This window comes from Salmo salar, chromosome 06 (assembly GCF_965601325.2).
Source record: "Salmo salar chromosome 06, fSalSal1, whole genome shotgun sequence".
Taxonomy (NCBI): Eukaryota; Metazoa; Chordata; class Actinopteri; order Salmoniformes; family Salmonidae; genus Salmo; species Salmo salar.
Window position 1 is genome coordinate 32,930,001 of NC_138296.1, and position 14,158 is coordinate 32,944,158.

At 41.1% G+C, this 14,158-nt stretch overlaps 2 protein-coding genes across 3 annotated transcripts in view; both read right to left on the reverse strand.

Moving 5' to 3' along the window:
* LOC106606925 (interferon-induced 35 kDa protein homolog) overlaps nucleotides 1-652 on the reverse strand; it is a 6,966-nt gene extending 6,314 nt beyond the window's left edge. Inside the window, exon 1 of one of the 2 annotated variants that reach the window (XM_014203401.3) lies at nucleotides 367-652. In XM_014203401.3, the coding sequence (XP_014058876.1) occupies nucleotides 367-531 (165 nt within the window). In that variant the 5' untranslated portion in view covers nucleotides 532-652. The remainder of the gene's footprint in view (nucleotides 1-366) is intronic. The other variant, XM_014203402.3, reaches the window with a different exon arrangement.
* Nucleotides 653-11,749: 11,097 nt separating this feature from the next.
* LOC106595784 (large ribosomal subunit protein eL27) lies at nucleotides 11,750-14,078 on the reverse strand. The gene is made up of 5 exons (XM_014183910.3): nucleotides 13,940-14,078; nucleotides 13,122-13,204; nucleotides 12,817-12,986; nucleotides 12,134-12,244; nucleotides 11,750-11,955 (listed from the first exon to the last, which is right to left on the reverse strand). The coding sequence occupies exons 2-5, from the start codon at nucleotides 13,200-13,202 to the stop codon at nucleotides 11,907-11,909; spliced, it is 411 nt and encodes a 136-aa protein (XP_014039385.1). The 5' UTR covers nucleotides 13,203-13,204; nucleotides 13,940-14,078; the 3' UTR covers nucleotides 11,750-11,906.
* Between the last annotated feature and the right edge of the window lie 80 nt (nucleotides 14,079-14,158).

Here is a 14,158-nt window from a genome sequence, read left to right on the forward strand (position 1 = left end):
GTGAAGTAGGCCCAATTTATAATGAAAAAGGCTGTCACAGATCAAAAGACCAATTACTGGAAAAAATATCAGAGTTGGACTGGCTGTCTAAACGCAGCCAACGTCTCCAATGACTAGTGTAGGCTACACTTTATAAAATGATAAGTAGTATGAAACAATCTAGTTTAAAGCTTTCGGTATTCATATAGCTACACGTTCCTTTTTGAGTCGGCCCAACTATCAACGCGTCCAAGTACCATTGACCGTTCATTTGGAGTCTTTAATAAAAAAAAAAGTATGACTCTTAACACATATCCAATCTATTTTAAATTAAAACATTCATTTAGTTACGATTTTATAGAAGACAAAGCTGAGTCAATCACTTACTGTAGTTAGCTGTTGTGTAATGGTACGTCTTTTTCTTTTTCTTTTTCTTTCAGTTTCTGTTTCTTCAATCCGACACGACCGAGGTAAAGACAGTTTCAAATTGGATATTCGACGGATAATCGCGCTTTCAAACCACTTGAGCCACAGACTCCAAATAAGTGTCATGATGTTGGAAAAATTGCGCACACCATTGCACAGGTCTTATTATCACGATTTGGACATTAATTCGCTTTCCAAAGCTAATAAACATCTGGAAATGTGAGCAGCATTTTGTATTCCAAGTTGAATTAGTTAGGGAGCGTAAACAAAGTACAAACTTTTTTTACATTCAAATTTCAATAGCTCCTTGGTCATGTGACCTACTGACTTCAAACAAGGTTCAGAATGTCCACTGAAAACCCTTCTATATTGCACACCCTTTAGTTTGTCAATTTTCATCTCACAGGATTTTACATGAATTTTTCAAAATGTAAAGTTTCAATAGCTCCTTGGTCATGTGACCTAGTGACTTCAAACAAGGTTCAGAATGTCCACTCAGTGGCCCTACACATTGCACACCCTTCAGTTTGTCCATTTTCATCTCACATGGTTTCACATTAATTTTTCGAAATGTAGAACTTCAATAGCTCCTTGGTCATGTGACCTAATGACTTCAAACAAGGTTCAGAATGTCCACTCACTACCCTTCTATATTGCACACCCTTTAGTTTGTCAATTTTTATCTCACATGGTTTTACTTGAATTTTTCCAAATGTAGAATTTCAATAGCTCCTTGGTCATGTGACCTAGTGACCTCAAACAAGGTTCAGAATGTCCACTGACTTTACCTTCATATCGCACACTCTGATGTTTGTCTACTTTCATCTCATGCTATTAGACTTAAATCTGTAAGCTTTGCAGGCCTTCATTTTACATAGGTGTTAAAAACCATTTTTTAAGTCAACAAATGTTCCATCCTCGCAATAACTATCTTTCACATGGACACTGAAAAGATCCGCAAATGGCTGTATGTGGTATGGATCAAGGACAGGAGAGGTGTTCAAACAGAGGTGCTTAAAGGAAGGCGCACAGGTAGGCCTCATGAAAAACAATGTTTCATATGCTCTTTTTAATCACAGTAATAGGCAGTGATTTGTCAGTCAGAGTGAGCTTGATAAGGTGAAAGAATCCTTTTCATAGCATCACTTTCATATACTGTACATTAAGACAAATCCTTCTACGTTGAGTATTAGAATGCAGTTTACATAACCTGATAATGACTTGATATTTGAGTGCATTCACAACAAGCCACCTGCAGACAACTTACAAAATGCCATATTGCATTTGAGGGTTCGTTTTTCTGATGAAAATAGTTATTTGATGCATGGCCTACTATTTCTAACTGGAAAAATAAATTCCTACGTCTTTTGTGAGTAAAATCCTTTTTCCAAAATTGATTTAGGTACATTTTTGTGAAGAGGTATGAGGGTTGTGATATGGGTCATTTAATAGTAAAATCATTTAAGGGATCAATACATTTCTATATTGATTCCCGGGTATCTGCATGAACCATCAGGCCAAGTGTTTTTGGTTGACCCTGCTGGACAGAAAGAGAAGGAGGAATCGGAACACGCTGCATTCAAATTCAGGTCTTAGTTATTCCATTGTACTGGATCTAATACATATTAGCATTTTACATACATTCATAAGTGTAATACTTTTTTATGACATACTGTGAAAAACTCTCTTGGCTGCTGGCTCTGTCACTTTCAGACATGCGCAGAGCAGACTTGAACCAAAGGGGTTCTCTGTAAAGAGAGAGTAATCCAAAAGGCACAGGCACACCACTTGACTTTCAATTGGCACCGTTGACCTGTATGTTTTCTCTCCTGATTGGCTCTGTGGTGCACAGTCTGGCAGTCTGACTAAAGTGCCAGAGGTATGAGGAGAGATCCTCCTTTGTATTTATGGGAACAAATATTTCCTAACACTTTGGATCCTATTCTTGGACAGTTAGAAGACACAATGCATCAATGCAAAAACAAAAAGTATTACTAATTACTGTCCATGAGTAACCTCAACCTTGTGGGTCTATGGGTGTTTGGGCCAATACAGTGCCAACTCAATTCTACCACTGGCTAGTCTCTCATGCCCCTATGAACAGGGACACAGGGCAATAGTTTTTAACCTAAACCAGCACTTTTTTACTGGAGTACACTAACCCCTAATTGGGGCTCTTTTCTTGACACATAGTAGCAGTTTACCAGATAAGAAGTCAAGAAGATCAAAAAGTAGATTATTGTAAGGGTGTATTAGGTCCTGTGCTGGCCCCATTGTCATATCCATTCTGGATTCTGAGTGGTAAAATCATAGCTGAAAAATGCCTCTATTTATGTGTATACATTTTCCCCCAAGACAGAACTGCCAAAGGGGGTGGAGTTGCAATCTACTGCAGAGACAGCCTGCAGAGTTCTGTCATACTATCCAGTTCTGTGCCCAAACAGTTGGAGCTTCTACTTTTAAAAAGCCACCTTTCCAGAAATAAGTCCCTCACTGTTGTCGGTTGTTAAAGACCCCCCTCGGCCCTCAGCTGCGCCCTGGACACCATATGTGAATTAATCCCCCCCCCCCCATTTATCTTCAGAGTTTGTACTGTTTAGGTGACCTAAACTGGGATATGCTTAACACTCTGGCCGTCCTACAATCTAAGCTTGATGCCCTCAATCTCACACAAATGATCAAGGAACCTACCAGGTACAACCCCAAATCCGTAAACTCGGGCACCCTCATAGATATCATCCTGACCAACCTGTTCTCTAAATACACCTCTGCTGTCTTCAACCAGGATCTCAGCGATCACTGCCTCATTGCCTGCTTCCGTAATGGGTCCGCGGTCAAACGACCACCCCTCATCACAGTCAAACGCTCCCTAAAACACTTCAGCGAGCAGGCCTTTCTAATCAACCTGGCCCGGGTATCCTGGAAAGATATTGACCTCATTCCATCAGTAGAGGACGCCTGGTTTTTCTTTAAAAGTGCTTTCCTCACCATCTTAAATAAGCATGCCCCATTCAAAAAAAGTAGAACCAGGAACAGATATAGCCCTTGGTTCACTCCAGACCTGACTGCCCTTGACCAGCACAAAAACATCCTGTCGCGTACTGAATTAGCATCGAATAGCCCCCGCGATTTGCAACTTTTCAGGGAAGTTAGGAACCAATATACACAGGCAATTAGGAAAGCAAAGTCTAGCTTTTTCAAACAGAAATTTGCATCCTGTAGCACCAACTCCAAAAAGTTCTGGGACACTGTAAAGTCCATGGAGAATAAGAGCACCTCCTCCCAGCTGCCCACTGCACTGAGGCTAGGAAACACTGTCACCACCGATAAATCTACGATTATCGAGAATTTCAATAAGCATTTTTCTACGGCTGGCCATGCTTTCCACCTGGCTACCCCTACCCCGGTCAACAGCTCTGCACCCCCCACAGCAACTTGCCCAAGCCTCCCCCATTTCTCCTTCACCCAAATCCAGATAGCTGATGTTCTGAAAGAGCTGCAAAATCTGGACCCTACAAATCAGCTGGGCTAGACAATCTGGACCCTCTCTTTCTAAAATTATCCGCCGAAATTGTTGCGACCCCTATTACTAGCCTTTTCAACCTCTCTTTCGTATCGTCTGAGATCCACAAAGATTGGAAAGCTGCCGCGGTCATCCCCCTCTTCAAAGGGGGAGACACTCTAGACCCAAACTGTTACAGACCTATATCTATCCTACCCTGCCTTTCTAAGGTCTTCAAAAGCCAAGTTAACAAACAGATCACCGACCATTTTGAATCCCATCGTACCTTCTCCGCTATGCAATCTGGTTTCCGAGCTGGTTATGTGTGCACCTCAGCCACGCTCAAGGTCCTAAACGATATCATAATCGCCATTGACAAAAGACAATACTGTGCAGCCGTATCCATCAACCTGGCCAAGGCTTTCGACTCTGTCAATCACTGCATACTTATCGGCAGACTCAACAGCCTTGGTTTCTCAAATGACTGCCTCGCCTGGTTCACCAACTACATTTACATTTACATTTAAGTCATTTAGCAGACGCTCTTCTCAGATAGAGTTCAGTGTGTCAAATGGGAGGGCCTGTTGTCCGGACCTCTGGCAGTCTCTATGGGGGTGCCACAGGGTTCAATTCTTGGGCCGACTCTTTTCTCTGTATACATCAATGATGTCACTCTTGCAGCTGGTGATTCTCTGATCCACCTCTACGCAGACGACACTATTCTGTATACTTCTGGCCCTTCTCTGGACACTGTGTTAACTAACCTCCAGACGAGCTTCAATGACATACAACTCTCCTTCCGTGGCCTCCAACTGCTCTTAAATGCAAGTAAAACTAAATGCATTTTCTTCAACCGATCGCTGCCAGCATCTGCCCACCCGCCTAGCATCACTACTCTGGACGGTTCTGACTTAGAATATGTGGACAACTACAAATACCTAGTTGTCTGGTTATACTGTAAACTCTCCTTCCAGACTCATATTAAGCATCTCCAATCCAAAATTAAATCTAGAATCGGCTTCCTATTTCGCAACAAAGCATCATTCACTCATGCTGCCAAACATACCCTCGTAAAACTGACTATCCTACCGGTCCTTGACTTCAGCGATGTCATTTACAAAATAGCCTCCAACACTCTACTCAGCAAATTGGATGCAGTCTATCACAGTGCCATCCGTTTCATCACCAAAGCCCCATATATTACCCACCACTGCGACCTGTATGCTCTCGTTGGCTGGCCCTCGCTTCATATTCGTCGCCAAACCCACTGGCTCCAGGTCATCTAAAAGTCTTTGCTAGGTAAAGCCCCTCCTTATCTCAGTTCACTGTTCACCATAGCAGAACCCACCCGTAGCATGTGCTCTAGCAGGTATATTTCACTGGTCACCCCAAAGCCAATTCCCCCTTTGGCCGTCTTTCCTTCCAGTTCTCTGCTGTCAATGACTGGAATTAATTGCAAAAATCACTGATGCTGGAGACTCATATCTCCCTCACTATCTTTAAGCATCAGCTATCAGAGCAGCTTACAGATCATTGCACCTGTACGTAGCCCATCTGTACAATAGCCCATCCAACTACCTCATCCCCATATTGTTATTTATTTTATTTATATTTGTAACATTTTTTGCTCCTTTGCACCACAGTATCTCTACTTGCACATTCATCTTCTCCACATCTCACTCCAGTGTTTATTTGCGAAATTGTAATTATTTCACCACTACGGCCTATTTATTGCCTTACCTCCTTAATCTTACTTCATTTGCACACACTGTATATAGACTTTTGTATTGTGTTATTGACTGTACATTTGTTTATTCCATGTGTAACTCTGTGTTGTTGTTTGTGTCACACTGCTTTGCTTTATCTTGGCCAGGTCGCAGTTGTAAATGAGAACTTGTTCTCAACTGGCTTACCTGGTTGAATAAAGGTGAAATAAAATTTTTTTTAAATACTGTATGTGGGAATGTCTTATGTCCGTCCTACATGTAGTGTTGGTACATGGAATATTCCTCAACTGCCTATATCATAAATTGCTATTGCAAATAGAAGTATTCTGTTCAACAACTGACATTTTCAGATATTATTTTGACAAACACACTTTGGTGCTTACAATTCGTTCTCTATTGTCATAGATTTGGTGGGCACTGTCATCTGATCTTTGTGATATGACTTTCTTTCAGCATGTACTGATGAAACTGTCCCTTAATATTTTTGTTCTTAAAGTCTACAAACGCTCTACATGTATTCACTCTGTGATAAGGTTGGATCCTAATATGCTACTTTTATTATTGTCCTGTAAATGGTTCAGCGCATATAATTTAGGATGTGTGTAGAATGGGGCATAAAGGAAATTACTTCTACTAATAAATTACTACTAGATTATAGTGATAAGGAAAACGGCATGCAAATTTGGCCTGTGTATTCATTTGCGTATAACTAATCATATTTCCATTATTTTTACATAAAAAAGAGAGTACTTCAAAACGAGAAGATCCTGCCATGGAAAAGATGACTGGGTGGACATAAAGTGGAAAGGAGGGGAAATAACTCACACCATGCAGCAGGACACCTTCAGCAGTGGGGTCTTTGTAATGCAGGTTTGATAGTTATATTTTTAATAATTAATGGTTAGCTGTTACGTGACAATTAGGTCAAAAACTCTATTTTACTTTTGGTGTAGATGGCCAAGGAAGTTGCACAGAACTTCCCCAACATCCCCTCCCAAATTCATATGGAACCTTCAAAAACACATGGAGCAACTTCAAAAAGAAATGGCTGTGGATATTCAAAAAATGTCTGGTATGTAATGACATTTAATTCAAAGTAAATGTAAATTCTTTATTTTTATGTAGTTGTGTCAGACAGCCATATGTTCAGTTCATGCCTATGATTTCAGAGTTCAACAAAGCCAACAACTGATTCATGTGTGCCGCTGATAAAGAACCTGGATGTGGCCCAAAGACTGACTGGGTTAGTAACTTTATTTAACATGTTTATAATCTTTTTGACAACAGTGACGACATGTAAGACAATTTATGATATAACCCAATGGATGGCTAATTCGTCATTCATCATACTGCATTGATATTTGATATTATTTATAACGTGTTAGGCTTTGTTTTGTTTTGATTGAATGTTTTGCATGCCAACGGTGGTTCCATGTGCTGTAACTAGGAATGAAGACAAAAGAGTTCAACAGAGTAAAGAACACAAACTGGAAGTGCAGTCTTTGTTGTTGAAAATGTATCCTATACCCCATCCACACTGAAGAGGCTCTGAAATGTACATCAACCAGGGATAAAGAGAAAGTTAACACTGTGAAATGTTTCATACTTCATTTAAGTTAAGTGTCTGTTGACATGTTGGAAAAGATTAAAGGTCTACAATTTCTGTTTCATTTGTCAATATTGCATTTTTATTCATTGATTTACTGGCCACTATTACTGTGGTTACATGTTCAGTATATGTATTGACCAGCAAACCCACTGCAGCCTACCTCACTAGCTCACTCTCCATCCCTGCTTTGGACAATTAATAGCATGACTCTCGTACTTTGCCCTTTTCCTTTATGGTTGATTATTAACGATGAAAGGAGATATTATCTGTCTCTCTCTCCTATTGTGTACCGCTGTTAAATACTGTGAAAAAATTAAAAAACAGGGAAAATAAATACTTAGAACTACCAATTATTGTAGATAAATATTAAAGAAAAGGGTAAACACAACACTGGACTGAACCCCCTAATTGTCAAACCAATATTAATGTACAACAATATAGAAGATACATGACTAGAGGTTATGCAATATGGGTGTATATCCACTGCATGCTTCATAGTTGTGTAATTGACATGACCAAGGAGCTATTGCAAATTTGAAACTATGAAAAATGTACGTTACACCGCGTGATTTTACAGTACACAAACAAGAGTGTGCAATATAGAAGGGTAGTCAGCGGACATTAGGTCACATGACCAAGAAGCTATTGAAATTATACATTTTGAAAAATTCATGTAAAATCATATGAGATGAAAATAGACAAACTGAAGGGTGTGCAATGTGTAGGGCCACTGAGTGGACTTTCTGAACCTTGTTTGAAGTCACTAGGTCGCATGACCAACGAGCTATTGAAATTTTACATTTGGAAAAATTCTTGTAAAATCATGTGATGAAAGTGGACAAACTAAAGGGTGTGCAATGTGTGTCTAAGCCATCGGGTTAGCTACAACCTGTTTTAAAAGTGTTAGGAGTAATGGTTAACCTATTGAAATTTTAACATTTTGATTTGTCACTAAGTTGACAGTCCCTAACTGCTGTTGGTGGACGTAAGGAAAACTACAGGCGAATATCCGTAGAATATCCAATCTGAAACTGTCTTTACCTCGGTTCTGACACTGAAGATTTCGACAAGAGGTAGGCGCTTGGTAGCCCTGACGTGCACTCACAAAAGCCATGATTCTGCTCCAGCACAGCACTCAATACACCAGCTTTTACTGAGTATATATACAGTTGAACTCGGAAGTTTACATACACCTTAGCCAAATACATTTAAACTCAGTTTTCACAGTTCCTGACATTTAATCCTAGTAAAAAGTCCCTGTTTTAGGTCAGTTAGGATCACCACTTTATTTTAAGAATGTGAAAAGTCAGAATAGTAGAGAGAATGATTTATTTCAGCTTTTATTTCTTTTATCACATTCACCATGGGTCAGAAGTTTACATACACTCAATTAGTATTTGGTAGCATTGCCTTTAAATTGTTTAACTTGGGTCAAATGTTTCAGGTAGCCTTCCACAAGCTTCCCACAATAAGTTGGGTGAATTATGGCTCATTCCTCCTGATAGAGCTGGTGTAACTGAGTCAGGTTTGTAAGCCTCCTTGCTCGCACACGCTTTTTCAGTTCTGCCCACACATTTTCTATAGGATGGAGGTCAGGGCTTTGTGATGGCCACTCCAATACCTTGACTTTGTTGTCCTTAAGCCATTTTGCCACAACTTTGGAAGTATGCTTGTGGTCATTGTCCATTTGGAAGACCCATTTGCGACCAAGCTTTAACTTCCTGACTGATGTCTTGAGATGTTGCTTCAATATATCCAGATAATTTTCCTGCCTCATGATGCCATCTATTTTGTAAAGTACACCAGTCCCTCCTGCAGCAAAGCACCCCCACAACATGATGCTGCCGCCCCCATGCTTCACTGTTGGGATGGTGTTCTTCGGCTTGCAAGCCTCCCCTTTTTCCTCCAAACATAATGATGGTCATTATGGCCAAACAGTTCTATTTCTGTTTTATCAGACCAGAGGACATTTCTCCAAGAAGTATGATCTTTGTCCCCATGTGCAGTTGCAAACCGTAGTCTGGCTTTTTTATGGCGGTTTTGGAGAAGTGGCTTCTTCCTTGCTGAGCGGCCTTTCAGGTTATGGCGATATAGGACTCATTTTACTGTGGCTATAGATACTTTTGTACCTGTTTCCTCCAGCATCTTCACAAGGTCCTTTGCTGTTCTGGGATTGATTTGCACTTTTCGCACCAAAGTAGGTTCATCTCTAGGAGACAGAACGCGTCTCCTTCCTGAGCGGTATGACGGCTGCGTGGTCCCATGGTGTTTATACTTGCGTACTATTGTTTGTACAGATGAACGTGGTACCTTCAGGCGTTTGGAAATTGCTCCCAAGGATGAACAAGAATTGTGGAGGTCTACAATTTTTTTCTGAGGTCTTGGCTGATTTATTTTAATTTTCCCATGATGTCAAGCAAAGAGGCACTGAGTTTGAGGGTAGGCCTTGAAATACATCCACAGGTACACCTCCAATTGACTCAAATGATGTAAATTAGCCTATCAGAAGCTTCTAAAGCCATGACATCATTTTCTGGAATTTTCCAAGCTGTTTAAAGGTACAGTCAACTTAGTGTATGTAAACTTCTGACCCACTGGAATTGTGATACAGTGAATTGTATGTGAAATAATCTGTTTGTAAACAATTGTTGGAAAAATTACTTGTGTCATGCACAAAGTAGATGTCTTAAACGACTTTCCAAAACTATAGTTTGTTAACAAGAAATTTGTGGAGTGGTTGAAAAACGAGTTTTAATGACTCCAACCAAAGTGTATGTAAACTTCCGACTTCAACTATATAAACTCAGCAAAAAAAGAAACGTCCTCTCACTGTCAAATGCGTTTATTGTCAGCAAACCTAACGTGTAAATATTTATATTAATATAACAAGATTCAACAACAGACATAAGCTGAACAACTTCCACAGACATGTGACTAACAGAAATGGAATAATGTGACCCTGAACAAAGGGGGGGGGGGGTCAAAAACAAAAATAACATTCAGTATCTGGTGTGGCCACCAGCTGCAGTGCATCTCCTCATGGACTGCACAAGATTTGCCAGTTCTTGCTGTGAGATGTTACCCCACTCTTCCACCAAGGCACCTGCAAGTTCCCGGACATTTCTGGGGGGAATGGCCCTAGCCCTCACCCTCCGATCCAACAGGTCCCAGACGTGCTCAATGGGATTGAGATCCGGGCTCTTCGCTGGCCATGGCAGAACACTGACATTCCTGTCTTGCAGGAATTCACACACAGAACGAGCAGTATGGCTGGTAGCATTGTCATGCTGGAGGGCCATGTCAGGATGAGCCTGCAGGAAAGGTACCCCACGGGGGAGGAGGATGTCTTCCCTGTAATGCACAGCGTTGAGATTGCCTGCAATGACAAGCTCAGTCCGATGATGCTGTGACACACCGCCCCAGACCATGAAGGACCCTCCACCTCGATCCCGCTCCAGAGTACAGGCCTCGGTGTAACGCTCATTCCTTTGACGATAATCGCGAATCCGACCATCACCCTGGTGAGACAAAACCGCGATTCATCAGTGAAGAGCACTTTTTGCCAGTCCTGTCTGGTCCAGCGACGGTGCCCATAGGCGACGTTGTTGCCGGTGATGTCTGGTGAGGACCTGTCTTACAACAGGCCTACAAGCCCTCAGTCCAGCCTCTCTAAGCCTATAGCGGACAGTCTGAGCACTGATGGAGGGATTGTGCGTTCCTGGTGTAACTCGGGCAGTTGTTGCCATCCTGTACCTGTCCCACAGGTGTGATGTTCAGATGTACCAATCCTGTGCAGGTGTTGTTACATGTGGTTTGCCACTGCGAGTACGATCAGCTGTCCGTCCTGTCTCCCTGTAGCGCTGTCTTAGGCGTCTCACAGTACAGACATTGCAATTTATTGCCCTGGCCACATCTGCAGTCCTCTTGCCTCCTTGCAGCATGCCTAAGGCACGTTCATGCAGATGAGCAGGGACCCTGGACATCTTTCTTTTAGTGTTTTTCCAGTCAGTAGAAAGGCCTCTAATGTCCTAAGTTTTCATAACTGACCTCAATTTCCCACCGTCTGTAAGCAGTTAGTGTCTTAACGACTGTTCCACAGGCGCATGTTCATTAATTGTTTATGGTTCATTGAACAAGCACATGAAACAGTGTTTAAACCCTTTACAATGAAGATCTGAAGTTATTTTGATATTTCTGAATTCTTTTAATGACAGGGTCCTAAAAAAAAGGGATGTTTCTTTTTTTGCTGAGATATAAAATTACCTTGAATAGATTTCAGGTGTGGTAGTGGCTGGGAAACATGCACTTTCAGTAGCTTGGTGACCAATAGGCCATACTGATACAATTAGACCAATATGGTAGCGTGGAAATGGATATGAGCAAGATTGGAAATGCAGTGAAGTACAACAAATTTCCACCTTTTTTTTTACTTGTCAATGCCATGTTCACACAAGTCTGGTTGGGCCAATAAGTGAATTCATGACATGAACATTGTCATATTAACAAGCAGCTTTTGTGAATACCTTTCTACTGCTTTTTATGAGGCATTAATCAGCTGTATTGCTTAATCTCCAACATTTTACACTTGTCAATAAAACCACACATGAAAACACCAGTCAAGATTTTTTTTTTTTATACATTTATTAGTGAAACCAATGAATGCCTAGAATCTAAGCTTCTGGAAGAACCATTTGTTCTTGCCTGTCTTGTACCTGTGGATAGAAGAAAAAAAAAACTTTAGAGAAGGTGTCAATGGAGATGAAAAAGAAAGCCTGATATTTAATTATCCTATAGTAGTTACGCTACTTGTATCATGTGTCAGATATTACCAGGACAAGGAACCTGTGCATTTCTCACAAGTCCTGGTTCCTGGTGTAGGAAAAGACTCACCTCTCCTCAAACTTAATCTTGGCCTCCCGTCTGGCTTTGCGTTTCAGGGCAGGGTCTCTGAAGACATCCTTGTTGACAACGGTTTTGTCCAGAGGAATGTCCACAGAGTATCTGAGCACAGGGAAAAACACAGCAAGAGACTTAAGACACCTACGCCAATTTCCTATAAAGGACAAACACGAGTGGATTAAACTTCTCTATCAACTACTCTGAACATTCCAAGAATCAAGATTGAAAATCAAACCAAGCCATCTATCAAGTTTACTAAGTATGGACAAAATCTGATTGATGCATTTAGAGATTAAATGTGTTGAACAGCCATAGACTTCACTAGCGTGCTGACCCAAACCATACTTTGCTGGCTCAGATTGCTCTTTCCAGCACAACTACTGCAACTATGGTGGATATCGATGCATAACCAAGCCAGCTCAGTACAACTTGGCTTAGGAGTGCGAAAGGGTAGTTCTTCACATCCAACAGAATAGGGTCCACTCAGTACACCATCTATACATTCCTTGATATCGCATCCTACTTAATAGATACCTGCCAGTTTGGCCACTGCCAGAATTCCATGATAATGTAGACTAATTTAATGGATGCAATACTGCTAGTCACCTACAGTTTAGTCTCACATGTCAGCAGGTACTCCCATCCTATATTCCCCATGTCCACCTGGCACTGACCTGGTGGGCATTAGGTGATTGTAGTTGTACACCTTTACGAAGGCCTTGATCTTGGACCTCTTGGCAACCTTCTTCTTGCCCATGGTTGTGGTCACTTTGCGGGGGTAGCGGTCAATGCCCGAGACCAGTGCGTGGCTATAAGGGCGGTCTGAGGTGCCATCGTCAATGTTCTGTAGGAAGAGAATCAATATATAGTTAACTGTTCAGTTACGCGTTTATTGCAAGATGATTGTCCAAGCAAACAGTAACTAATCAAACTGGGAGTGAAATATGCACATTTAACAATAGCTCAGGAACAAACTTACCTTGACGATAACAGCTTTACGCCCAGCGTAGCGCCCAGCAAGGACCATCACCACCTTCCCAGGTTTCATGAACTTGCCCATCTCTGGGTGACAAGAGAAGTGAGTTACAAAAGAAAAGCATTATTACTAAGACAAGATGCTATGGAATGGTCAATGTGGGACAATATTCACTGCTTTTAGATTTCTGTAGAATCTTTGTTATCTACAGAATATCGGTATGCTATTAGCTAAACTAGCTACGTCAGTCAGCTTGGACGTCAGATGACCAATGACTGAACGAGATTGCAGGAGCAACAACGACGTAAAGTAGCAAAGAAAAAAGTATTATGAAAAGTTAAACTGCATAATGTCTTGACTGAAGTAGGTGTTAACCAACGTTCTTTTGCTGTTTTTCAGCATTGGGTAAATTTGACTCGTTCTATTGTCCAGCCTAGCTAGACAGTCATCACTGTTTATTTACCTAGCTAACTTAACGTTACCATCCAGGCGAGATGTTGTATACATTCATACAAATACATTTAAATAGGCAACCGAACATATTGTGGTTATCCGATTATATAAATTACATAACCGAAGTGGTTGGTTTTGAATCGACATGAACCTCATCAAGCAAGCTGCCATGTTGAAACGCTAGCTATATGGATAGCGGACACTATATAAAAGCACACATTTTTCCAATATAAATGTCAAATTAAGGGAAATGATCCCCAAACCGGGATCTTAAACGTATAGTTTAGGGTAAAAAACTATTAAGAAGTATGTAAACGCCAGGATTTATCAAGATGGTTTAAGATTATTGAGTTGAGAAATTAACTCACTGGTGCTATTCTGTGGCCACCGCTAGCAGGAAAGGAAGTTGAGAAGATTTTCGTGACCTTTCACATCAAATCAACGATGCGTCATTTCCGCCGAGCGGAACACCTCTATGCTCAGAACTGGTCCTGGAACAGTTCCTTTATTTTGGAACGTCATTTTTTTTTTTTAAAGAACAAATCCTTATTTACAACGACGGCCTATCCTAACCCGGGCGACCCTGG